The sequence below is a fragment of the Pelmatolapia mariae genome, linkage group LG10_11 (genome assembly GCF_036321145.2).
Source record: "Pelmatolapia mariae isolate MD_Pm_ZW linkage group LG10_11, Pm_UMD_F_2, whole genome shotgun sequence".
NCBI lineage: Eukaryota > Metazoa > Chordata > Actinopteri > Cichliformes > Cichlidae > Pelmatolapia > Pelmatolapia mariae.
Window position 1 is genome coordinate 51505222 of NC_086236.1, and position 26163 is coordinate 51531384.

Here is a 26163-nt window from a genome sequence, read left to right on the forward strand (position 1 = left end):
CTATGTTAATAAATGCACTAATGGGTGCATACAGTTGTACATCATTGTAAATAAGAACAAGGAAAGTTTGTTGACACGAATTCATGTTAGTTAAGTCTTTAACATGTTTTCTGTCCCTCCTGCATCCACGCAGAGAGTGAGCAGGTCCGGCTCCCGCTGTGGCTCCAGACGCTGATGGATGCCTGTTGCCTGGCCAGTGACTTCAGCCTGCAATGTGTAGCCATATCCCTCCTCATGGACCTAGTTGGGCTTACCCAATCTGTTGCCATGGTTACTGCTGAAAGTGTGGCATCTGGCGACAGCTCCGAGTCCACCCAGCCCATGAGTCCAAGCCAGGGTCGAGTGGCTGTAGTCATCAGGCCGCCGCTCACTCAGGGAATCCTAAAGCACATTGCTGACAAGACAGACTTCTTCAAGGTAGAGATCTGGTTCCAGATTGCAGTGGAACTATTTGGCTTTTTTTTTTCTTTATTTTTTTTAACCCCATTTAATGTTTTGCTCAGTCGGTGGCTCTGATTTTGTGGGACCAGCTGAGTGAGGGAACCCCTCAGCACCATCAGCGCAGTGTGGAACTTTTCTACCAGCTTCACAACCTCGTTCCTTCCTCCAGCATCTGCGAGGATGTCATCAGCCAGCAACTCATGCACAGGGACAAGGTCAGCATAGTGCTCACATTACCAGGCAAAAATCAGATAAAAGAAATCCATGCTGAAGCATGTTTCTCTTTCAGCAAATTCGTCTGGAGGCCCATGTTAAATTCTCTGTGCTGTGGCATTTAACGCGAGATTTGAACATCACCAAGTCTTCTCCATTTAGTCGCACATTTGACAGGTACATGTGAAACTGCTGATCATATGGAAATTGTGCTGATGAAAGTATCCACCATTAGTAGATTTGATGACTCCTTTTTCTTAAATTCCTCTTCATTTTTCCTTTGTCTTACTGTTGTCTTTATCCCTCAGATCTCTTTTCATAATGCTGGACTGCCTGAGCTACTGGGATCCATGTACCAGTGCAGTTGGTCGGGCTTGGCTGAATCAGGTCCTTCAAAGACATGACATTGCCCGGGTCCTCGAACCACTCCTCCTCCTCTTGCTCCATCCCAAGACCCACCGAGTCTCCATTCAGAGGGTGCAGGCGCAGCGCCACTTAGCCCAAGTCTTCCCTGAACCGCCTGAACGGGAGCCATCAGAACCCATTTACAACAGAGACTCTGGCTTCTCAGACAGTGAGCACTAACCTTTAACTGTCTTTTTGAACTTTGGCTTCACTTTGGTTCTTTATGTAAATATTCCTTTTATCTCCTCCTTACTTTTCCTTAGACTTCAGTCAGATCCAGAGTGAGAGGGTTGGACAAGAGGATCTTCGAGGTTTGACAGTGGGTGACATGGAGCCATTCTGCCTGACTGTAAACCCATTGAGTGACAGCCTGTCCATAATGAGTCTGAGCAGTGAGAACTTGCATCTAGCTGGTGAATATCAGCCTGCTCACCAACAGGGGGAGCCTCAGAGTTCAGACTCCACTGGTTCTCATTCTTCTACAGTGGAAAATGGCAGCTTTGAGGAACCAGAGGGAGTCAAATGCATGATAAATGGCTCAGACCCACAACCTGGATCCTCAGATGACCCCTCTGAGGATTCTATAGAGGAAGTTGTGTCTTGTGTTATAGGTGAACTCATCGACAGAGTTCTACAGCTAGTTGATGAGGGCTCTCTTGAAGTATCATATCCACCTGAAAACTGGCCCCAAACCGACACTGACAGCACCTCCTCGGATACATCCACTGGTACCCGCCTGGACTCTGGGCTTCCTCATTGTTCCAACCACCAGACTGTGCCGGAGATGTTGGCTGAAGGCACACTGGAATTTCTCACCATCACACCAGCTGATACGTCAGCAGACGGACAGCACAAAGAGGGCATTACCCGCCATAGTTCCTCTCCTTCCATTGTCACTTTGCCAGACAGCTCCAACCCGGCCACCCCAGACCACACCCTTCAGGTGGATGACCCTCAGGCCCGCAAACGTAGCCATAGCAGCATCCAGCTTAGCCTTAAAGGGAAAATTATGGAGAAGCTGGCAGACAAGTCTCCAGGAGCAAAGCCAAAGATCAAGAAGACTAAGAGGAAGGAAGAGGAGAGACAGAGGAAGGCAAATCAAGCAGACAAACTGCGCCCGCCCAGTATTTTCTTTGGTGATAGTTTAGATCTAGAAAACTGGTACAGCTGCGGGGAAGGTGAGGTGTCGGAGATAGAGAGCGACACAGGCTCGCCCAGCGGGGGCTCTGGGATGACTGTTGGGGGTGTCAGCGTTACAGGACGCAGATCATCCTCTGCCCCACCTCGTTTTAACATCCACCCCCTCTACCAGCACGTCCTCCTCTACCTCCAGCTTTATGACTCTTCCCGGGCACTCCACGCCCTGTCAGCCATTGCAGCCATGCTTAGAGCTGCTCCCTCAGGGTTTGTGAGCGCCATCTCCACCACCAGCATCAACAACACCTACACCCCACAGCTGTCTTTGCTTCAAAACCTCCTAGCCCGTCACCGTGTTTCTGTCATGGGCAAAGACTTTTACTGCCCCATTTCCCAGGACTCCCACTCCCATTCATTCCGCAGTGCCATGTACCTGGAGATCATCATCTCACTCTGTCTCTACTTCCTAAGAAGTTATTACTCTGCTCATGTGCCTGCAGGCCCTCAGGACTTGGCAGGGAACCGGGCCATGCAGTTAACCAGTGTGGAGGTCTTAACTCTCCTTTTCAGCGAGCTAGCCAAAGTCACAGGTGGCTCAGCGAAGGGCTTTGCTAGTTTTATAAGCGATGTCCTCTCTAAGTGCAAAGTTCAGAAGGTGGTTCTACACTGCCTTCTCTCTTCCATATTCAGTGCTCAGAAATGGCACGAGCAGAGGGTGGCAGGGGTCAACATGGCCACAGTGGAAGAAGGTCTATCTGAGGACAGCGTTATCAACCTATCAGAAGACCAGATAGACAGCTGTAGTGCAGTCCAGGCCCAGCTGCTCAGACTGCTGCAGAGTCTTGTTGTGCTTGAGCACAGGGTCCTCCTGCCAGCTGATGAAGGAGCAGAACCTGTAGTAGGAGGGGCAGGAGGTGGAGGGACTGGAGGCAGTGCTGGAGCAGGGTTTGAGATATTGGGTGGGGAAGTGGAGCATGTCAACCCTCAGCAGCCAATGACATCACTGCAGTACCTCCACGGACAGCCTATCACAGCACAGGGTATGTTCCTTTGTTCGGTCATCAGGGCCTTGCATCAGCACCACGCGTGCAAGATGCACCCACAGTGGATCGGACTCATCACAGCCACACTACCCTACATGGGGAGAGTCCTAAGGAGGGTTGTGGCCTCGGTCACTCTGCAGCTGTGCAGGAACCTGGATAATCTTCTCCAGCAGTACCGCTATGAGACTGGGATCACTGACACCAGGTATTAATGTCTAGATGGATCTTGTTAACTATGTAACAGATCAGCGGCACAGTGCAGTAAAATGCCATGGCATGGCTTGGTCACCAGAGGGCAGCCTTGACCATCTTATGTAGTGATTCACTTGCAAGTAATTTTCTCTAAAATGCCTCTATAATTGTGTAAAATGTTATGCTTTTTTGTTCATTTGAAATATTTCATGTTTAAACTGCTTATTCTCCGTGCTTTTTAGGCCACAGTGGATGGCTCTCTGCATTCCTCCTGACCTGATTCTGACTTTGCTAGAGGGCGTGACAGCCATCATCCATTACTGCCTATTGGATCCCACCTCCCAGTACCACCAGGTGAGGGCATCATGCACCACATGATTGCAGCAGACTGCATTCTGATACCTCAGTGAACATTTATAGGCCTTTACATAGACTCATTTACACAAAGCAATGCCTCCCTTATATTTTAGAATAGTGGTTTCCTTATTTGATACATTAGTGAGGATAATCATAATGAGGTTTTACACATTTTTCATTTTCTGCTTTGCAGTATACCAGCATTCAGTGTCTTGCTGTATGTTCTGCTGTTTAGTTACAAGTGAGCGTTGATCAGAAGCACCTGGCTGAGGCTCGATCAGGCATCCTGTCCATCCTCCACACCATCATGTCTTCTGTCACCCTCCTTTGGAGTGTCCTCCACCAGGCTGATAACTCTGACAAGCCAGCTGCTGCCTCTGCTGCTTCCACATCTAACATCAACCTTGGCTCCACTAAGGTATATAAGTTGAAATGTATTCATGGTTGTCTAGTCAGTCTGGTCTCATAGTTAGACTGCTCAAATTGACTGAATTGGGTGAAAGGAGCCTCTAATATTAAGACTAAGATTTTCATTAATAGATTTTATTTCAGATAACTTACCTTCAGAAGTATTTTTTCTTTCACAGATGATCTGAAATGCCTTTGGCATCAGCACAGACACAGAGACCAAGTATCGACCAGAAACTTGAATAATGGAGTTTTATCTTGGTCTTGTTCTCCTTAGTTGTCTGACTACTCAAGAGCTGGCTCTATTAATTCTTGGTTTACCCGTTCAACTCATGTGGGAAAGAAGTAGAGCTGTTACAGTGATCTGATTATTTAGTATCTGGTCTGTCGACAGGTCTGGAGCAAACACTGTAAGTTAATGTGGTGATCTATCCTAGTGAAGTGATGCTGCTCTTAATAGTTGGTTTAAATCGAAACAATGATTTGTAGGCATGAGCAAAGACGCAGTAAATTCTGCAAGTTGGGCCCAAATAAAGCCAGATAGCCTGTTAACCTTGTGTTGTTACCTAACCTGAAGAGTTGCTGCTTGGCTCTATAACTCATAAAGCAATACTAAAACAGAATCTCATTATTGGTGCTTAAGGATTTTCTTTCTGCAGTTATAGATAATTATTTGCCCCTTGCAGATAACATTTCATGTTTTACTGAGGTGGGATGGAAATGTAATTTCGCAGAGATATTGTGGTGAATCGCATCCTGCAATTGAAATAACTTGTAACTATTACAGGCCCCGAGTCCCTGATGGAGGAGTAATTAGGACTAAATACCTTGGTTACTTTTGTAACCGACTTTACATATGCGAAGTGCAAGGCCCAGTTTAAATGTTCTTTAACAGTTTATTGTGTCACTTATATGCTCACTGTGGAAAGTTGCATGTTATACATATTTGAATATGACATGTGAGCCAAGAACTTTTAGGGAAGTAAACTGTTTGCAGCTGTATCATGGAGAAATCAGAGCTCTGCAAGATAGACTGAAATTATAGGATGTTGATGGTAGAAGTATGGTTAATGTTTGTGCATTGTTTCTGCAGAACCTCCGTCAGCAGATCCTAGAGCTGCTGGGTCCAATCTCCATGAATCATGGCGCTCATTTCATGGCAGCTATAGCATACGTTTGGAATGAGAGGAAACAAGTCAAGACTCCAGTCAGAAATAAGGTATAAACAATTAAAATGTGGATGATTGTCTCAGTGCCTCCATTTGAAGCTATTTAAGTAACACAAAATATTTTTCCTATTTGCTGTAGTAAATGACAAAGTGTGTTTATTTCTAAAAGCATGCTGAAGTTATATATTTTCACATTTGTTCTCTTTCTCTTAATAGGAGTGTTTAACCAGGGCCAGTATGCCTCAATTTGATTACACTCTTGAAATCATTGTATTTCTTCCATTGAGTCTGAATGACTTTCTTTCAGGTGATTCCTGTAGCCAGTGAAGAGCAGCTGCTGCTAGTTGAACTGGTTCGCTCTGTCAGCGCCATGCGCACTGAGACTGTTATGCAAACAGTCAAAGAGGTCCTGAAACAGCCGCCTGCTATCGCCAAGGACAAGGTTGGTGTTTTGGTGTTTGTTGCTCAAGCCAGTCTTTATCTGTTTTTGTCTCACTTCTAAATTTTGCATAACAATGCTAGGACAGGAATGTACTCATGTGAATATCAAGAGAATCATTATGATTTATGTCAGTAAAAATGAAGAACTGTGGTAATTGTTGCCATGATTTTCTGCTTCAGAGGCTTTACGGTTTGTTTTAGAGGGGCACTTTTTAATTTTGATCCCTTTTCTCTTAGGATACCTTGAAATCTTTCAGTTAGAGTTCAGTCATTACAATAACTGTTTTTTCTGCTTTCCAGAAGCACCTCTCTCTAGAGGTCTGTATGCTGCAGTTCTTCTATTCTTATGTCCAGAGGTGAGTACACAGCCTCCTCACATTATTATATAATTAGACACCATATCTGTTGAATTCCGATATACATAGAATACACTCTTTCCTTGTGTGTATAATTACAATAACTAACCACTCTGAATTTATGATGTTGCCTCTTTCTGTGCTAGGATTCCTGTTTCCAGTTTGGTTGATAGCTGGCCATCTCTGTTGGCACTGCTGAAGGACTCTATACAGCTGGGCCTGCCTGCTCCAGGACAGTTTCTCATATTGGGGTACGTTTCTCCCCTGGGTGTTACAGTAGTCCAGTAAACATAAACTGAGTAAACAGTGGTATGATTCACTTTGCTTTTTCATTCTTTGTATAAAGCTGTTTTCTGTGTTTCTGTCCAGTTTAGCTCCAGAAGGCTTTTATTTTGAAATAGTTAAAGAAAGTCTTAATGCTATAAATTTAACAGGGCAAGTAGAACCAGTTATAATAAGCAAACAAGATACAGCTTACTCTGATAGAATCCTGCTTCAACAAAATGTCTCTTTTCTTTTGAAACTGGGGTAAATAAAGGTCTCTGTCAGGATTTTCCAAAATACATTTTTTAATTTTAACTTATTTAATACCTTTGCTCCTTTGTTTTTCTTCTCCAGAGTTCTGAACGAGTTCATTTTGAAGAACCCTAATCTGGAAAGCAAGAAGGACCAGAGAGAGCTGCAGGTAGGTACTGCAGCCAGATCTGTTGTTTTGATTGTAGATAATAATGTGACAAGTCCATGCTCTACAGACATGCCGGATTATAACGTGCTGGATACAATCAAATTAAGCACAACAAGAACACTGAGGGAATCAAAATAATTTATATGTTCAGGACGTGACTCATAAAGTGGTGGAGGCCATTGGGACGATTGCAGGCTCCTCGTTGGAGCAAACCACGTGGCTGAGGAGGAACCTGGAGGTGAAACCTTCTCCTCAGATCGTTGTGGATGGAACCAACCTGGAAGCTGATGTAGAAGGTGCGCTGCCTGAACTTTACGATCATACATGAAAAGGCTGTTCGCTATGTTGCTTGATAGTCACACTAAACATGCCTGGCCTCAACACCAACTACATTCTCTGCTTCTGCCATGGATGGTTTAATGTGTTTCTTGGTTTTCCTTTTCTCGTCTTGATTTTTTTTTTTTAAGATGATTTCGGTAATTCTGTGAAATCAGATAGCAGAGTCATAAATGTAGCTAACATTTTCGGGTTTAATCTGAATGCCAGACAATAATTCTTAACGTAACTCAGCTCAAGCAAAGCACTTATAAACTTGTGTTCACAGGAGCTAACATGTCTGAAAACATGTGAAATATGAATAGTTTTGGGGTGCTTCAGCGTGGATGTGTTATTATCTGTTGTGTAGCTGCTGCTAATGTTTGGTATGTGTGTTTTGTAGATTTAATGCTCACAGTGATGGAGGCCTCCAGCTTCACTCCATCAGTGTACAGTGTGCACGCCCTCACGCTATTGGCCGAGGTAAAACACCTGAGTGTCTGTGACTCAGTTCAACCCTGTTTTTGTTTCTCAAGCCATCAGTCAGTGACTGTGCTGCTTCATTCCACTGTTCGTCTTGATTATGCTTCAAGCTGCTCTTGCTCATATTTACCAGCAATGTTTAGGCCTGTCGCTATCAAGCCCCCCCCCCCCCCCCCCACGGTCCATCTGAACTTCTTAGAGCTGATTTATAACCACCTCTCAAACTCTTAAACCATTATTAGTGAACCAATAAATTCATGTGCTGAGTTAAGTGTTATGCTTTGGAGGAGGTGGATAATTGAAATCGGTGGCCACCTCCAATGTTTTGGCTGTTTTAGCTCAGAGTGGAGCTCATTACGCAGATATTGCCCATGCTTCATGGATGCAGTTTATAGATGGATGCATATAAGGCAGTTTATCAAATATGTCCTGCACTGCAGTTTATGCATCTGGTAGCTGGTGAGTAGTGTGATGGTCATTTCTTATTTTTCACTCTTTGGATAAAAGTACCTAATGGCAGAAAGAATGTGACAAAATGTGGAGTGTAAATGACTTTTGTGAAAAACACATTTATTTAAGCAGAAATAAAGTTAAGTATGCAGTCAAATATGTATCATATCAGTAACATGTTTGATGTATGATGTGGTTTGTAAATAAAGCAACCAAAGAGCGGGAAACTGTGCGAGAAAAGAGCGCTGTTTAGCATGCTACTGTGTCCAAAACCTTAATATGCACAAAGTAATGAATGAGAAACTTGCTGTTTCAAGGAAAATATTAAGGTGTGCAAGCACTGGAAACTATGCCAGCATAAAAAACGCACAATGCAGTGGTTGGATGGTGTTCAAGGCAGCCAACTTCAAGGACGCTTCAGTTTAAGTCTCTTTGGTGTAATGTGATTTTTACAACTTCTTTTGGAAGCATCACTCAGCAGTTAATTGAGCAGTCATTTTAAAGCATTATCATAATTAACTTTAACTTCTGTACTCATCAGAACATAAAACTTGCATGTTATTTAAAAATGTTTGCTCACCTGGGTGGATCCCCCCCCGTCTCTGTCTTATGTCTTTTTTTATCTGCAACCAAACAACACAGGAAGCAGGTGTTGAGGCTCAGTGGCCATAACTATCTGCTCTCTACTTTTGAAAATTTTTTCTTGGTTTTGCCCCATTTACTAAGATTTTGATGTAAACAACACAATGAATGTTGGCTGTATCCGCCAGGTGCTGGCTCATCTGTTGGACATGGTGTTCTACAGTGATGAGAAGGAGAAGGTGATTCCGCTGCTGGTTAATATCATGCACTACGTAGTTCCCTACCTCCGCAACCACAGGTCTGGATGAGCTTCTTTGTATTGTGTGCTGCTTTTGTCCTCATTGAGAAATAACACTATGTATTTTCTTCTTTTTTTAAAAAAAAAAATTAGTAATGATAATCAATAATAAAACGCATTGAATGTCTGCATGGATGCTTCACATCCTGGTCATTCCTAATTTTTCTCTGACAGCGCTCACAACGCCCCCAGCTACCGGGCTTGTATCCAACTGTTGAGCAGTCTAAGTGGGTATCAGTACACCCGGCGTGCCTGGAAGAAGGAGGCCTTCGACCTCTTCATGGACCACACCTTCTTCCAGATGGACTCCTCCTGCGTCAGCCAGTGAGTAGGAAGGAGAGGAAACTAACTGTGTGTGGGTGAAGACTTGTACAGCTGTAATGCAAGTTATTACAAGAGAGAAATGCACTTAAGAGATCACAATTGAAAGGGGATAGAATTATAAACAAAGACACTTCAGGTACATCAGAGAGAGATTTTAAAATAAAAGCTTCACTATGTTTTAGTTTTGCATGAAGATAATCGGTTGCCAAATATTACAGAACTGTGCTTGTAGAAATTATTCCATCATTTTCCTCATTTTTGCAGCTGGAGAGCGATCATTGACCACTTGATGACTCATGACAAGACCACATTCAGAGACCTCATGAGTAAGCTAGTTTCCCTATTAGAATTTGGAGATATATCACTGGGTGCAGTCACAGATCATTTATCAGACCACCCCCCCTCCCTCCACTTACTGACGGTGTAAAAAAATTTTAATATGTTACAGATATTAAAAGCTAAAAGACTGTGGCAGGTGAAGTAATAACACGTCACATTTGTGTGTGTGTGTGTGTGTGTGTGTTCCTGTTAGCTCGGGTGGCTGTAGCCCAGAGCAGTTCCCTGAGTCTGTTCACCAACAGAGATGCTGAGCTGGAGCAGAGGGCCATGCTGCTTAAACGTCTGGCCTTCACCATCTACAGCAGCGAAGTGGACCAGTATCAGAAATATCTGCCTGACATACAAGGTAACCTCACACAGAAAACACCACTCTGAAGTTCCTTAATATTATCTGTCACCTGAAAGCCCAGCTGAAGTTATTAGGTATTTTTTCTTTTAACCTGTGTGTCCACAGAGCGTCTCGTGGAGAGCTTGCGTCTGCCTCAGGTGCCCATCCTTCATGCTCAGGTGTTCCTGTTCTTCAGAGTGCTGCTGCTGCGCATGTCACCTCAGCACCTCACCTCTCTGTGGCCCACCATGATCACTGAGCTGGTTAGCAATACAGGCTACATAAAATCTGACCCCTGCTGCAGCTGTGCCTGTGTTTTACCCAAACTGACGCACTCACACATTTGTATGTTGCAGGTTCAGGTGTTTCTACTGATGGAGCAGGAGCTGACAGCAGATGAGGACATATCAAGGTATACAATGTCTTGTTATGACAAACTGGTCTGTGGTGGTAAGTGTACAACATCATCATCATTTTTTGAACAAAACCCTGTTCACCTGTAGGACATCCGGGCCATCTGTGGCTGGGCTAGAGACCACCTATTCTGGAGGGAACGGCTTCTCCACCTCCTACAACAGTCAACGCTGGCTCAACCTCTATCTCTCTGCCTGCAAGCTTCTGGATCTGGCCTTGGCGCTGCCTCCCGAGAGCCTGCCTCAGTTTCAGATGTCAGTACAGACTTGCATGTCATTGTCAGGGAAAAAATAACAGACATAATTTGTTTAGATAGAAGTGTGTGCCTGTGTGTCAGTGTTTGAGATGTGAAAGGGAACATTGTGATAATTGATTATGTGAATTTCACTCCTTTAAAGCTGTGAGATCTTTCTGAGTATGTCACGCCTCATTACAGGTATCGCTGGGCCTTCATCCCAGAGGCTTCAGACGATTCGGGGTTGGAAGTGAGACGTCAGGGGACTCACCAGAGAGAGTTTAAGCCCTACATTGTCCGACTAGTGAAGCTGCTGAGGAAACGAGCCAAGGTATCTCATCTTCTCTTGTCTACACAGGTTATTAAATAATGAAGACAAATGAGTGCCTCTTACAAAGAGGAAAGTGCTTGTTAAAAGAGCCTGTTTTGCAAATCGTAGTTTCTGCGGGTTGGCAGGTGAATTTTCAGCTTTAGTAAATTATTTGCCTCCTCCTCATAGAAAAACCCAGAGGAGGACTGCTCCACCCAAACCCTGTCCTGGGAGCCAGGTCACCTAATGCTGACCCTCTACGTGATCCGCAGTATGGAGCAGCTGCTGCCCTTCTTCAACTTGCTCAGCCAGGTGTTCAGCAGCAAGGCCAGCAGCCGCTCAGGCCCCACCTATGCTCACAACCGCACAGATGCCTCTTTCCCCGGCTACAAGGAGGGCCACAAACTGGAGAGCCAGAAAGTGTTCTGGAGTCGAGCTCGACAAAACATCGAGGAGATGGTTGAAAAAGACTTTCTAGAGGGCCTCATCAAGACGTGAGGTCAAAACAAGCGGAGGGAGAGGGAACTAACACACAACTGATCAACACTAGTGAACCTCAACCTGTACATTAAAAAAACTATATGGGACTATAAACTTGGGGAGGAGTTTGTACATTCTTTTTTTTTTTTGTATTTATAACGATTTTACTTTTAAAAGCTACTTTATTGATTTCAATTATTTGTATATATGGAGCAGCTTTGATGACTTTCAACATTTCATGTGAGTCCTTTAGGATAAAGTGAAAATGCTGTGCCATTCCATATCGATGTGACTTAATAAAGATTTCTAATGAGAAGTTTACATCAGCTATGTTTTTCTCTTTCTAAATATTAAGAAAGAACTTACGCTACGCCCCTGCCATTCAGTCTAAGTCTCTTCAGTCTCTTCTCCATTCTCATCTGAGCAGGTGTAGACTGTGTGTAAAAGATAGACAGCCACTACTGCATTGCCCGTTGGTTTCCACATTAGCTTTGTCGTCATCGGCATCTTGTTTTTCTGGAGCCAGCCATGACCACAGATACTCAAAAAAGGTCAAGTACTAAGTTATCAGCTGATGCTAGAGAACATAGTTAGAAAAATGTGTGAGTGCAATACACAGACACACCTACCTGCGGTTTAGTGCTAAGTAACGGGGTAATAAAATACTAGAAAATCCCTAAAACCAAAACTGAAGCAAAGACTTCTCTACTGCACAGAAAGTCATTCTTGTGAGATAATTCTATTTAAGATGCAAAGCAGCAACACCACAAAGGCAGTCAAGAGTTCAGTTTGTCTCTGAGATGACCGTATCAGTATGGACTTTAGATGGTACCCTTTTAAGTTCCTGTTGGTCAACTCCACCTACATTGAGTAGACACTCAGCAGGAGAGGAGCAAAACATATAAACATTGTCTGCAAGGGAGTCCTAACAACAGTACGCTGAGCAGCTACGTATGATATAGTGGCCTGTTAGAGTTTTACAAAATGGGCAGCAGAAGTGAACAGCTGACAGCTCTGGATTTCAACGTAGATCGTAGATTAGGGGTGGTGTCTGAAGATAAAGTCCATCTTGAGGTCAGTTCAGAATCTGATGATTCTGAACCAAATGAGGAAACTGCTATTCATATCCCTTCAAGAAAGACAATCACATCATAAATAGTGAAATATAGTGGTTTCGTGCAGGCAAAATTGTCTGCACGAAACATAATAAAGACAAGGAGCTGGATAAAATGCATTTACATGGATATACATGGTCCTCAACCTGGCTGGGGTTTATAGGTCAAAGGATAAATCAACAGTCAGTCTGTGGGATACAGGAGACTTCATATTTTCTCCAGAGTAGTCTGATTTGATAATTGAGAGATGAGCGCTGTCAGATGGGAGAGAGGTCACAGCTGTTATTATACGCTATTAAAAATAAATATATTTAAAATACATTTCTAAGTGCCATGAAAAATTATTGTATTTTATATGTAGGTCTTTCCAATGTACATTAACACATTTTTAATGTACATTTTTATGAAAAACGACTGATAGAACTGCATAATGCTGATCAGAAAATGTGATTGAGAGCACGACGCCAGAAGACTTCAGCACCATGGACAGGGCCGAATCCGCTGATTGGCTGCGCGTGGTTATATAAAATCGTGCTCCCTGAAGCTGCACGCTTCTTATGACCTTCGTAGTACGGAAGCAGCATGACAGGCACCAAAACCCGGCTGTAGAGTAGCTGTATTAACCCTTCACATCCTCACGCATCAACCCCAGTCGCCCACCCACCCCCTCTCTCGCTTCTCCCTTGAGCTCTCGCGATAAAAGAGGCTGCAGAGGGGTTGGTAACACTGCGTCACCTGACTCAAAGGAGGGGGCAGGGCGTGTTGAGAAATATAAATAAAATAATAATTAAATAAACGGAAGGATGTAAGTCCACCGAAAGCACCGCCATCCAACGACCCGGTTTGAAGCGTGCATCCCCGGAGCTGACGGCGAGGAAGGCGCAGAGGAAGCGTAGGGCTGCAGAAGGAGAAGGAGAGAGAGAGAGAAAAACAAACAAACAGAGGGAAAAAAAAACGCTGCACTGGATGGTGTGGGATGAAGATGATGATAATGTTCCCCTGCACGCCCCGCTGATACTCAGGGACTGTCAGACTGGTGGTGGTGGTAAGGATTATCCAGGAGACAAGCGGAAGGAAGACAGGGAGGAGGGGAGGCAAGAGACAAGCATCATCCAGGGAGGACGGCATTGTGAGGGAGGCTGTCCGACCATAACGCGGAACAGTAAGAAATTCATTAAAAAACGGAGGGGAAAACACTGAATTAAAACCTGGATTAGCGTTTTACTTTTTTGCCCTCTCCTTTTTTTTCTTTTTTTCCCTCTTTTTTTTGCATATAGACTGTAGTTATCACCGGATACTGGAATTCAGGGAAGAAAGTCAGTTCATGATTGTTCCAGAAACGCATGCAGATCCAGCAGATCTGAGTGGGAATACCAGCTCTCCGCTTGTTATGCAACTCAAATCAATTGCGGCTCTTTAGAAAGTGCCCTAATATTTCTTTTCCTGGAGCCTGTGTCTGTGTGGTGTTCTCGAGGGCGGCTGGGATTACTGAGGCTGCTCGCTCATTCCGGCGTGTGTGTGTGTGTGTGTGAGTAGGGGGGGTAGGACCATATTGGAGGCTTGCTGGTTGGACTCCGCGGAGAGAAGATGTCGGGGCAGACGCTGACGGACCGCATCGCCGCGGCTCAGTACAGCCTGACAGGATCCGAGGTGTGCCGAGCGGTGTGCAAAGCCACCACGCACGAACAGACAGCCCCGAAGAAGAAACACTTGGAGTGTGAGTACATCTACGTCTAAGTAACCCCTCCATCCATCCTTCTCATGCACAACTAGGCCTTGCACCAAAGCCATGATGGTTACCCCCCACCCCCACATCCGTTCCTCCAGTGTGTGTTAATATGCTTGGATGGGTTTCTAGTCATAGTATATACTCACGTGTATGAACACACACACACACGCGTACTACCGAAAGACCACCAACAGAAACTGCTTTCAGTCTTGACCAAGCCAAAGTTAATATATAATTACAGGGCCTCTCACCCGCTCACTGTGCATTAGTGTAGAGCCAAAATAGGGAAACCACAAAGTCTCCAACCAGATGCTTACAGATAAAAGTCCCTCTGATTGCATGCTATCTCTCCCTCCAATGCTGCTCTTATGCTAGTTACTGCATAATTAAAAGGCTAAAAGTAGTTTCAGTACTACTAAGCACACAGGTGGGGTTGTTGCCTGAGACCTTGTCCTCTATGGTAGCACTGAAAAAACTGCCAACATATTTATCACAGATTTGTTTTTTCGATTTTTCTTGGTGCAGTTTCTTGATGTTTTTCATTGCACGAACAGGGTTGTCAAATGAAGGATCAGGTAGTGCCAATTCAATTAAAAAAAAGGCTATTAGCTTTTTGGAAAGGGTGGAATGGGGCTGTATTTACTGATAACACACAATTTCAGGGACAGTCAATATCCCCAGTGGTCATACATAAAGTAGATTGAACTCTCCAATGACTCATGCGTAGAATAGATAATAGTGAACACAGCAAAGGTGGAGGTTTCAGTTAGAGTGTTTTTTTTTTCAGGATGCAAATGAATGACACAAGGCCTTTAAGTAGTTTTTGCCAATAAATATGCAAAAAACATACCAAACTTGTGCATTTGATCAGAACACATACATGTGAATAACACAGCCTTTTGCTTTTTCTGCACAATGATATAATACAGCTTGTATTAAGATATTCAACACACAAAATTAATTTGTCTATAATATAAACACCATCCATGCATCACATCTGGGAAACATAAAGACTTGGCATAAATAGAAATACATGGAATGTCCTCAGTCCTCTTCCTACACCAATGAAATCCGTGATCCTTGACTGGATTTTTATCCAAGGAACCTTTTGCCCCCAAAATGAACGATTTAGTGCATTTATTTGGTTTTGGAATAATTGGAAACATTAGGAAGTTATTGAAACAAGCTGGTGAGAGGTCAGTGAGTGCAAGTCACTGAATTGTTGAGGTTATAGGCATCTATATAGACAGAAACTATTGGAGGGAAAGTTACGGCCGGGATGGCCGATGTGTTTGAGGTGTGGACCCAAAAGCAGACATGGGAGAGAAAAACGAAGTATAACAAAAAGCAAGCCGTTTATTTAGGCTGTCATCAAACAGAAAACAAGGCAAGGTGAGCTGGGGAAAAAACTAAACTAAAACCTAAACTGGGATAAACTAAAACTAACATGAAAACTATACCATGGTACGTGAACATGAATCAGAATAGGTACATCCGAAAACTGTGACAAGAAACATGAACCTGAACCGAAGCATGAAAGTAATCCTGAGACCTGAAGTACATGACGCGAGACAAAGAGACTACCCAACAGAGGGGGGACAGAGGGAGATAGAGGACACAGAAGGGTAATGAAGGAAGTGGAAACACCTGGGGAAACACAGCTGACACAATGAACCTGACGCCACAAGGGAAGCAAAACTAAACACACTGAACATGGAAACACAGACTTTCAAAGTAGAACAGGAAACATGGAGAGACGTGAACTGGGACACACAAGCCTGATACAAGAGACAGAGAGTCGGAGTGAGAGATGGAGAGGGACAAAGAGGAGAGAGACACAAGGGGAACCTACATAGACAAGGAGATAACACATGACAAACGGAAAAAGACTCATAAACAAGGAGACATGGACGATAACATAAACTAGACTAAACTTCAACTAAGACGAACTAATACAAAATAACCCAAAATACTCGGTCACAGACCCAGCCCCCTGACAGGGAAATTATTGTTTGTGTAATTTTAAAGAGACAGAATCACCAGGGTTGGAAATATAACGGTGAAATCATTGTTTGTCAGTGTCCAGTCATACATGCCCATGCCATGACGCTTCCTCCGCCGTGTTTGACAGATAATGTTGCTTTGGATCATGAGGTGTTTCTCTCTTTCGCAATACTTCTCCCATCATTCAGCTGCAAGTTCATCTTGGTTTCACCATCCACTTTTTTGTCTTCTTCTTCTTCTTCTTCATTTTTTTTTGCAGATTTTCCTTCAGATGTTTTCTGGCAAAGTCTAATCTGCTCTTCCTGTTCTTGAGTGTAACCAGGGGTTTGCACCTTGTTGTAATCTCTGCATATATCTGTTTATGAAGGTGTCTCTTTATTATAGACTATGTGACAGTGATGCCTCTTCCTGTGTGAGGATGTTCTTGACTTAGTTAGATGTTGTGAAAATGTTTTTTTTTAATTATGGAAATAATTTGCCACTTCAGTTGTCTTCTGTGGTCTTTCAGGTCTTTTGGTGTTGCTGAGCTGCCAGGTCCTTGTTTTTAAGAATAATTCAGATTGTTGATTCGGCTGCGTCCATAAAGTTTTTCCTAGTTTCTCTCTCTAATAGGTTTATTTTGATTTTTCAGCCTTATTTTGTCTTGTGCTTTTGGCATCATATTGAAATACAGTGATAAGCTATCAAATACAAATTCAACACTTTAAACCAACTTCAGACATTATGTCTGCTTCACTGGGAACAGGCCTCACCTCAACTACTCGTCACTCAATTGTCCAATTAATTTTCAGTCTTTAGTAAAAGTCTTCACACTTCAGTCACATATTGATTGTGTGAATCTACCATGTTGGTGTATAGGCAAAAAAATACAAAAATGTGTCTTTTTCCAACAGCTGGTGGACCTAACTGCACACATAAAAACCTGTCTGTAGCCATTCACAGAAGTAAAACACCTAGCTTGCTCCTACACTAAGCTAACAGCCTTGTTAGGTTATTCCATCTTATGTTAAAGCTAAACATTTCATTTTTAAACATGCTTCCCCCCATGATATTAAAAATAAATAAAAACTATATATTAAAATGAATTTGGCAGTGACAGGCAGAACATGCATGGAGGTAAAACTCCTTGTTTCAACTCTTACAAATAAGTTGCATTAGCATAGCTTACTGTAACTTTAAGCTAGTACCATTTAGCTTTTAAAATCTCTGCTACAAGTGCCAACATGCTAAAAAAAAGAAGACCTTGTGGTACTGGAGAGAACGTATGTATATTTAAATTGTGAAATACAACGTTACAGATTAACAGGATAAATTATTACCTTTAGGAAAACTGTACAAGGGGGCAGAGGGTACACCAGTAATATAAATTTATAATGGGGAGGAAGAGATGAAAGATGTTGGGGGGTTAAAATTTAGAACCTTGCCTGAGTTTGTGTAATTGTATTAAGAAGTCACAGCACCGATGTCAGAAATTAACAGATATCAACAGAAATTGATAAATCAGCTCCAAATGAGCATGGAGCTCTTGAGTTTATACTTTTTTTTCAATCAAACTTCTTCATTGTATGTGACAAAGGTAATTTGTTCTGCGCAGGAGAAGCAGCCTTAGGTTAAATTGTCTGACATTACATCCTGTTTTACCCATAGCTGACATTTACCCAGTGTGCTGCTTGGAGAAAAAATGTCTACTTTTACCGCTAGCAGAAAGATGCATCTTAATCATCAGTGAAACTTGTTGCCAAGATCCTCCAACACCGCTGTTGTCCTGTTTTATATCGACATGCTTGGCATCCATTAATACCCCTGGAAATACACTCTGTCATCCACACAATCACATGGATTTATGTATGTGTATTTGGCTCTAGGATACTCTATTACTGAAGCAATTTACATATTTTAATTACATAAAGATGCTGCAATGATATAACTGATTGCCTTCTTGCATATCAAATCCTTGTTGTATTTCATTTTGGGAGCTTTTTGGCTTGTAATGTGACGCGCTGCTTCTCACTCTGCCTGAAACCTGACAGCAGCACATTTTTTGTCCCTCTCCAAGTGAATAGATAATGTTTGTAGTTGGTCAGTCTGTTATCAGTGCAAAATGATACACTAAACATGTACTAACTTCACTCTGCAAGTCATTTAAAAAGAGGGGGAGAAAACATGCTGAATTGTAAAAGGGCACTTTGTGTTAGGAGCTGTGTGCTCAAGGTCTAAAAATATCTCTCATGGATTGTTCCACTGACAGCCAAATGTGTGTTCGTTTGGTTCAAGTGACAACCAGGGCAGTAAGCTCCGCAAGCTGTGATCCCAAAACCGTGCAGTGAGATAGAGAGACAGGAGAAAATTAGAAGTTACTGTATTCAGACTGAATCAGGTGCTGTAGTGTTTCTGAGGATGAAAAGCACAATAAATAGATGGTATTAGAAAAGAGTGGGATGAGAATATAAGCAGACATGTCTCCAGGTTCATGCCTCTTTACCTTGGGTTTTTAAAAGGCTGGAGAAAACAAAACGCAATGATTAATAGTTCAGTAAGTGTGTGTCTGTGGAGGCTTAGCAAGTATTTGATATCACTTTTTAAAAAAAAGTATTTTAAGAGCCTGACAGATGACTGAGATGCAGATCGGAAGTCTTCTAAACTCTTAAAAGATTAGTGCTCAGGCAGCAGCACAGATTGCCCGACACCCCACATGCTATGAGTGTGTCTTACAGAAGGATCTTGATATCCTCACACACACACACACAAGCACGCACGTGTCTGCTTGTGTGCATTCACAAACCTTTGGCAGCATCCCAGCATGAATAGACTTGCATGTGGATCCAAGTGAGGAGGTGCAGCTGGGAGTCAAGTGCTTCAATGGGCCAAAGTTTTAAAGGGGATGAGGATTATAGCAGTGTACAAAGATCACTTCTAAAAAGTCTGGTAGTTTTTTTTTTTTTTTTTGGGGGGGGGGGGGGGGGGGGGGGGTTGTCAGTCGCACAAAATGTTAAATATGCACTGAACGTTTGCCATAAACAAAGAGTCACTGCAAACATGCTTAAAAGATTCCGAGCTAACTTAAAATCCAGCTTTTATGAGGAAGGAAATATGCTCACCAGAATTTCTGGCATTTTTTTATAAACAGCAGAAAACTCAAGCAGGCACATTTAATGTTCCCCTCACCCCCAACCAGTCATGGCAGATGGCTCCCCCTCCCTGAGCTTGGTTCTCTTGGAAGTTTCTTCCTGTTAAGTGGGAGTTTTTCCTTCCCACCATCGACATGTGCTTGCTCATAGGGGGATGTCTGACTGTTGGGGTTTTCTCTGTATTATCGTAGAGTCTGTTCCTTACAGTATAAAGCGCCTTGAGACGACTGTTGTTGTGATTCGGTGCTATATAAATAAACTTAATAAAAATGAATTAATATCAGGTGTTCTCATTGTTTTGGTGTGAAGATGAGGACATCTGTGTGAAAATACAATTCCAGAACTATATGTGCACAATTAAGAGATACAATGTATTTTTTTTAAATGTGTTAATGTTTCAGTAAATTACATGGGCTAACTTTAAGTTTAAATGAATCAGTAGAAATGTTTTTAGTGTGGCCATCTGCCATCCTGGCACTCACGTACGCTCAGAGGTTCACAGTGGAGTGAGAAATGACACAAACAAGCCATGTTCACCACACTTATCAATGTATGAAACAGAGATGTGTGGGATGACGGTGAGATGCTGCTGTTTTGAAATATTAGAATTTTAAAGAGGCGGCGGCTGAGTAGAGAAATGCCACCACATCTGATGCTGCTCCTCCATCGTGGGCGTGTTCGAGATGCCGCTTTGGTTCTTTCTGCCTGGATTGATTGGAGTTGGTGGATTACTCAACATCTGCCACCGTAGCACAGTGAAACAGCAACTGCGACAAAACTACTTCAACCATCAGGTCCGTTTTGTTATTACCTGCAAAGACCGTTTTGTTTTTCACTGCCTTAGAAATTAGGAGTTTATGAGCAGTGCTTGAATGCATCTCTTTGCGCAGTTGGTCAGCAATTTCAACTAGATACAGGCCTAGAGTGTGGATCAGAGGACACGCAGGGTTTCTGCAGCCTGAAGGGAAGCAACTAGATAACTAGTGTAACAGGATTTTAACATCTGCTAAATGAAGATTTCTTTGTTTTCAGGGACGGGCACCACAACTCCTGCTGCTGTTCCTAATAGCCTCCATCTCTAGCTGCCACTGCTTATGTTGCCCCTCACCTCTTAATCCTCATGCTGTTTAAGGAGCTATAACAGGTTTACAGTTTGAAGGTTATATTTTCAGAAATGTATGGCATCATGTTCCGCCTGCTCTTCTCTTTGCTTCTCTATATCTACACAATATTTAAACCTTTGCAATGTTGATTATAATGACCTGATTAAGCGTCACGGCTGGCATTCTGTCCATTTTTTTCTGCAATCATTATCACCAGCTCTCCCACCGCTCTAAATCCAGTCACTCTAGTGAACAGGGGGTTTTTCATGGGGGTTTTTTTTGCTTTTTTTTTTTTACCCAGAGACACGATTATACTCTGCTTAGAGCAAACACAGGATACAATACCTTCTGTGTGTGTGTGTGTGTGTTTGAGGCGGGGAGAAACATAAACAGCGTGCTGAGTCCCCTTTGGCTGCTATGGTGCTGTTACCACAACATGAGTCACCATCAATGTGTTACCATGTTTGAGAGGCCTCCTGACTCCTCGAAGGATGGAGGATGGGGGAAGGGGCTTGAAGCGTGTCTGTATTCGTTTACATGGTCAATGTTCAACTTTATTTGCCCTAAATAAAGGCGGTCTAGTGCAGACAATATCTCTGTAAAATATCCATCTTATTGTCCATCTTTGTTTTTATGTGTGCAAAATGTGATAGAATGGCAACCCTGAACAGGTCACTAGCCTTTCACAGGGCAAACATAGAGAGACAGGCGATCCTTCACACCTACAATTTAGATTCATGTCTCTGCACTGAGGGATTAATCCAGAATGAGCATTCTAAGAAGCACACTTCTCTGCTTTCCCGGATAGCATTAGATGAGAAGAGTGATACCACTTCTGTATCTGTAGCAAATATGAAGCCACAGGCAGGTTAGCATGGCTTAGCTTATCTTCAGTGGGATTCAGAGACTTGGCCTTCATTCCAAGCATGGTGGAAATGCTGAAGACATGCCCAGTTCAGTTTTCTCTGTAACAGCAGAGGCTTGGCATGCCTGAAATATGTCAGTAAAGTTGACACAAAGTGACATCTTTTTAAGCACCTCCACTTGTTGACCCTGTGCTGTCAGTGTGGATATCGTCACAGAAAGTGCTGGCTGCTTCTGCAGCATACATTTTCATGCTGCTTCGGTTAGATCCTGTGAGCTACGAATACAATCTAGTGGTGTAATCTTGCTGTTTTTGACACCTGTGACAGCTTGCTGTTGTCACAGTGTGTGAGTGTGTGTGCACGTTTGTTGAAACAACTTTGTGGTGACCAAAAATCAGCATGCCACTATACCTGTTGGGACAAACAGTCACCAATTTGGGGACAAAATGCCGGTCCTGAAAAATTTGAAGGCATTTTTGAGGCTCAAAATGTGGTTTTAGGGTTCGGGTTATTACCAGGTATTACTGCCTAATGGAAAACCCTAAAAATGTTTCAAGCTGCGCAGAAAAAAACCGGAGTACAAACTAATGTAAAAGGGCTAAAAGTTGCCTGTTTAGCAATTTAGAATTTTTTAATTATGAAATTTTGTCCAATGCATTTGGCTGAACACAGCATGTCAGCATGTTCCCGTATACCTCTACATTCGTCCTGTGGCTTTCGTCCGCAGTGCAATCACCCAAAAGTGCCAGCATGCTGGCAGTTCCATTGGCAGCCAGACATACCCAAGCCTTGAGCCTGCTTCATCTCAAGAATTGTTCCTTCTTTTTTAACCACACTTTCTTCTTTCTATCAAGTTTAACAGTGTTTACATTTTGTTTACCTGCTTCTTTTTGCTTTTTTACTCAGCAATACTCATTCTCCATGGTTTCATTTCAACTTCACTCCTAATTCCACTGTATTTCAAAGCTAAAAAACAACAAAAGCTTTCTGATTTCTACCTGCAAGCTTGCCATTCTGTATTCTTGTGCTTGGAAATTGTGATGGACCAGTTCCCTTTATAACTCTTAAAGATTTTTGCTTAAAATTGTGCAGCTGGGGAAGAAGTGTCCAACTGTCTAGAAAACAATTCTTCCTTTTCTTATACTGATGCAATGTCCAAATAGTTATGGACTGTGATATTCATTTTATTTATTCAGACTCTCCTGCATCATCTCTACTCCCACTCGTTCTTCTTCTCTTCTGTATACTGTTCGAGTGCAGTGTTTGCCTAATGGTGAGCTGCAGAGAACAAGTGCAAGAGTAAAAGAGGTTGTTGAGAAGGTTGGCCATGTACTGCTGCGCTGATCGCACAGCGGGGCTCTGCAAAAGCCTCCGAATGTCTTTCTAATGTCAAGCAATGTGTGGGAGGTGCACTCTCCTACCAACAGTGTGTGTCCAGATTAATGAGCCGGGTTATGGATCCCCCATGCCGCTGTTATCCGACCATCTACTCTAAATGTGAGCACCAGATTGAAAGTATTTGCTCCTTTTCTCTTAATTCCTCCCACCTCTTACCCTCCCTCTCAGGCCTATTACTCATATTCTTTGGAGGTCGCAGTGCCCTTGAGTTTGCTAGCCTGAGAATGAAAACATGCCGATTACAGTGAAGATGAATCTTTTGGGGCAGAGGGGGTTATTGTGCTTAAATGGGCAGGACTGGATGCAAGCATACACTCCTTTGTTCTGGTAGGCAGGTAAACAACAGCAGAATCTCCCACAGTAAAGGGGCATGTCTATACCCAGGGCTGCGTATCAATAATGCAGGGAGGCTAGGGTTTCCTGCTGTTTTATTAGCCTACTCTTTCTATCTGCTTCAGGATCTGACATTTGCAATAAAAAGCAAAGTGTCACAAGAAAATGTACCCCCCCCCTTCCCCTACTCACTGAATCACCAGGTAAGGGGCACTGTGGGAACATTTTGAGTTGTAAAAAAAAGATTAAAATAGTTTTGAGAGTTTCACATCAACCATGCCTCTATTAAAATGATCTCCATAGACTCCACAAGTAGCATGTAAGCAGCTACTTGAGGACTGCTATCTTGCTATAAAAAACTTCCTCCTCTTCTTCTTCTTGTGATCAGTGTTTAATTAAGAAAATGATCATTTGCTGTAGCTGTGGGCTTTGTTAATGCTGCTAAAACTGTCAGACATAAGGCGACTGCACATTCTTGTCTTTTCTCACCAGAAAGTGTCAGTTTGCTGCCTGAATTAAGTTTTTGCAGTTAGCTCCAGGCAGTGGTATGCTAGCTATACTGTAGTTGTGATGCAAGGGTGGTTACACTGACTTCTTGTAACATAACTCTGCTGCTTCTGAGTTAATTTTGGGATGTTGACTAGTCACTTGTTTGAAAAATGTTTAATAAAGAGAGGCACAGAACTACTAAATTTTCCCCATTAACACTTTTAGCATGGTTACCCTGACACACCCTACTCTACTTCAAAACTACTTCAAGGCTAGATTGTTTTCAGTAGTTTGTTACTGCTTCTGTTGATTCTTAAGAGTTTAGTTTAACCCACTAAGTTCAATGTTATCATTGATAATGGCCCTAACCCTGACCAAAACTCTAACCTTTGGTAATCACGTTAGTTTTTATTAAATTGTTCTTCTAAATCTTGACAATGAAGTTGCATAATAATAAGAATGATAATGATAATCTTACTATAATTATCATGTAGTCCATTCCCTAAGTCCTTGTTAGTGAATCTTGATTAAACTTAATATATGAATTGCCTAGGGTATCAGTATCTATATAGCTTTTGGGAATTATTTTATTAACATTCAAATCCTTACAAATGTTGTATAGTATAAGCACTACTAGCTGATATAGTGTAGTGTTTATACTATACAGTATAAGCACTACTCTCCGCTAACAAACTGTCACCTTACGTGTACGTTACATCACGTGTATATTATGTGTACATTGTGGTTTATAACTAAATGTTCCTAAACAAATTGTAGCACAGATGCAGTTTGAGGTCACTGAAATGTTTTGCCATGCAAATCTGTAAATAAGTGTTCATCAGACAGTCATGCTAATAGTAATTGGTTACTTTGTTCTGCACAATGATTATCTAGCTTGCAAAGAAAAAGAAGAAGAAACACATACAGTGATATAATGAAGATAAAAAGAATAACATGATTAATTAACATACATGTCTGCCTTAATACCTTAACGAAGTGCCACAGGCTGGCCTGGAAAAAACTCCAGCTGGGTAGATTTTTGCTAGTAATAATAATAATATAACATTAATCATCGTCATCATGCTAACTGACATAAATCAAAGAGTCAGTTTATCCTTTCTCCAACATATATAGTTAAAGTTAAAGTTGCCATCTATGTTGAATTAGACCTGAGAGAGTAAATAACATCACCAGATGCTATGTGCACACTTATGTGTGGTGTACCATGTTTCTTCTGTGCTTCCTCACCTCTGGGCACACTTTCTGTAACGCACACACAGATAAATGTGTCTTTGTCAGAAAAACAAGTGCAACAACCCCCTAAAAAAGTCAACAACAAAAAATGTCTTGGCTGCAGCACATGGTTCAGCATACAGGGCTGATATTTGTCTTTGTCTGCTGAACCTTCCTCAGAGCACAACTTGCTGCACCCAAGAGAAATCCACAAGCTAGACAATTTTCTGTTTACACAGGGAAGACCCTCATACTTAGGGGAAATAAACAGCTAATACACTGACTAGTGTAGCAAATGCCCACAGCAAGACAGAAGGCAGAACTGATTTAATTTAAGTAAGTTTTTCTTTTGTTGTTTGATTTAAATCTCAGATAGCAACAGCAGTTTTCAGATACAGGGGATGTGGGCAAGAGGAAGGACAATTAGAGTAATTAGAGGAAGACTAATCAGTAAATATAGCTGGCAAAAACAGATCTGTTCACCGACAGAAAAGATTAGTCATATGATGAGCGATGAACCAGGCCAGTGAACAGTGAAGGTTCATTTCAGACTATATTATCATCAGACTAAATCAAGCTGTTCAAGGTCTATGGGCACATTTATATTGTACTGTGTAAACATGTATCTGGTACGGCTTTTCTGGGGCAAAATAATAGGTGTGACCCCCCCCCCAAAAAAAATCCATGGTATCGATGCTATCGATATTTTAATTGATCCGCCACCTTTACTGAGCGCACACCTTTAATGAGTGCCAGTCAGGCTAAAAAAGGTAATATCACTAACTAATACACCATGTTAGTTAACCATGCTAATACTGTCACCTACTAATCGCCACCAAGCCAAGTACCTGTCTCCCACTCTAACTGTGCTTGATCACATTTTCTTAAAATTCTTCTCTTTTATTCCAAATCGTATCATAACATAAGAATATAGCAGGACTTTTTTGCTTTTTTTTTGTAAGGGTCAACACAAATGTAGATATTTCTACACAAGCTAAGTGCGACAAGCCACTATACAGGATATAGCAGATAAGATCAGGACATTAATGCCAGATCCAAATTTGTTTTTCCAATTATTAAAAAACACTAATATACAGAAACAAATGAATGTGGGATCCTGAAAAAACAAAACTACAAACTCCACCAGCAGCGGGGTGAAGTGTCACTAAAAGCCAAAGCGTCCATACGACGCTGCTATCTGTGTCCACCAGCAGTAACTGCAACATTATATGGGATGCCTGCTTGTTCCTCAGATGTCATTTCCAGCCTCCACAGTGTCTGAATCCCAATGGCTCCCTCTTTGTTTGGCTGCCACACCACATTGGTGCCATGCTACTATGGAGCGCAGTGCATTGTGGGT

At 42.3% G+C, this 26163-nt stretch overlaps 2 protein-coding genes across 5 annotated transcripts in view; both read left to right on the plus strand.

Moving 5' to 3' along the window:
• Positions 1–11714, plus strand: part of dop1a (DOP1 leucine zipper like protein A) — a 29554-nt gene extending 17840 nt beyond the window's left edge. For all 3 annotated transcript variants that reach the window (XM_063485071.1, XM_063485073.1, XM_063485072.1), the window contains 23 exons: positions 134–417; positions 504–656; positions 731–831; positions 963–1228; positions 1323–3444; positions 3674–3785; positions 4024–4206; positions 5290–5415; positions 5673–5807; positions 6107–6162; positions 6309–6413; positions 6781–6847; positions 6999–7143; positions 7566–7645; positions 8866–8975; positions 9150–9299; positions 9564–9625; positions 9832–9984; positions 10093–10229; positions 10323–10378; positions 10470–10634; positions 10817–10946; positions 11115–11714. In XM_063485071.1, the coding sequence (XP_063341141.1) occupies positions 134–417; positions 504–656; positions 731–831; positions 963–1228; positions 1323–3444; positions 3674–3785; positions 4024–4206; positions 5290–5415; positions 5673–5807; positions 6107–6162; positions 6309–6413; positions 6781–6847; positions 6999–7143; positions 7566–7645; positions 8866–8975; positions 9150–9299; positions 9564–9625; positions 9832–9984; positions 10093–10229; positions 10323–10378; positions 10470–10634; positions 10817–10946; positions 11115–11423 (5207 nt within the window). In that variant the 3' untranslated portion in view covers positions 11424–11714. The remainder of the gene's footprint in view (positions 1–133; positions 418–503; positions 657–730; positions 832–962; positions 1229–1322; positions 3445–3673; positions 3786–4023; positions 4207–5289; positions 5416–5672; positions 5808–6106; positions 6163–6308; positions 6414–6780; positions 6848–6998; positions 7144–7565; positions 7646–8865; positions 8976–9149; positions 9300–9563; positions 9626–9831; positions 9985–10092; positions 10230–10322; positions 10379–10469; positions 10635–10816; positions 10947–11114) is intronic.
• A 1607-nt stretch (positions 11715–13321) lies between these two features.
• Positions 13322–26163, plus strand: part of snap91a (synaptosome associated protein 91a) — a 57217-nt gene continuing 44375 nt past the window's right edge. For both annotated transcript variants that reach the window (XM_063487417.1, XM_063487416.1), the window contains exon 1: positions 13322–14237. In XM_063487417.1, coding sequence (XP_063343487.1) covers positions 14108–14237 — 130 coding nt within the window. In that variant the 5' untranslated portion in view covers positions 13322–14107. The remainder of the gene's footprint in view (positions 14238–26163) is intronic.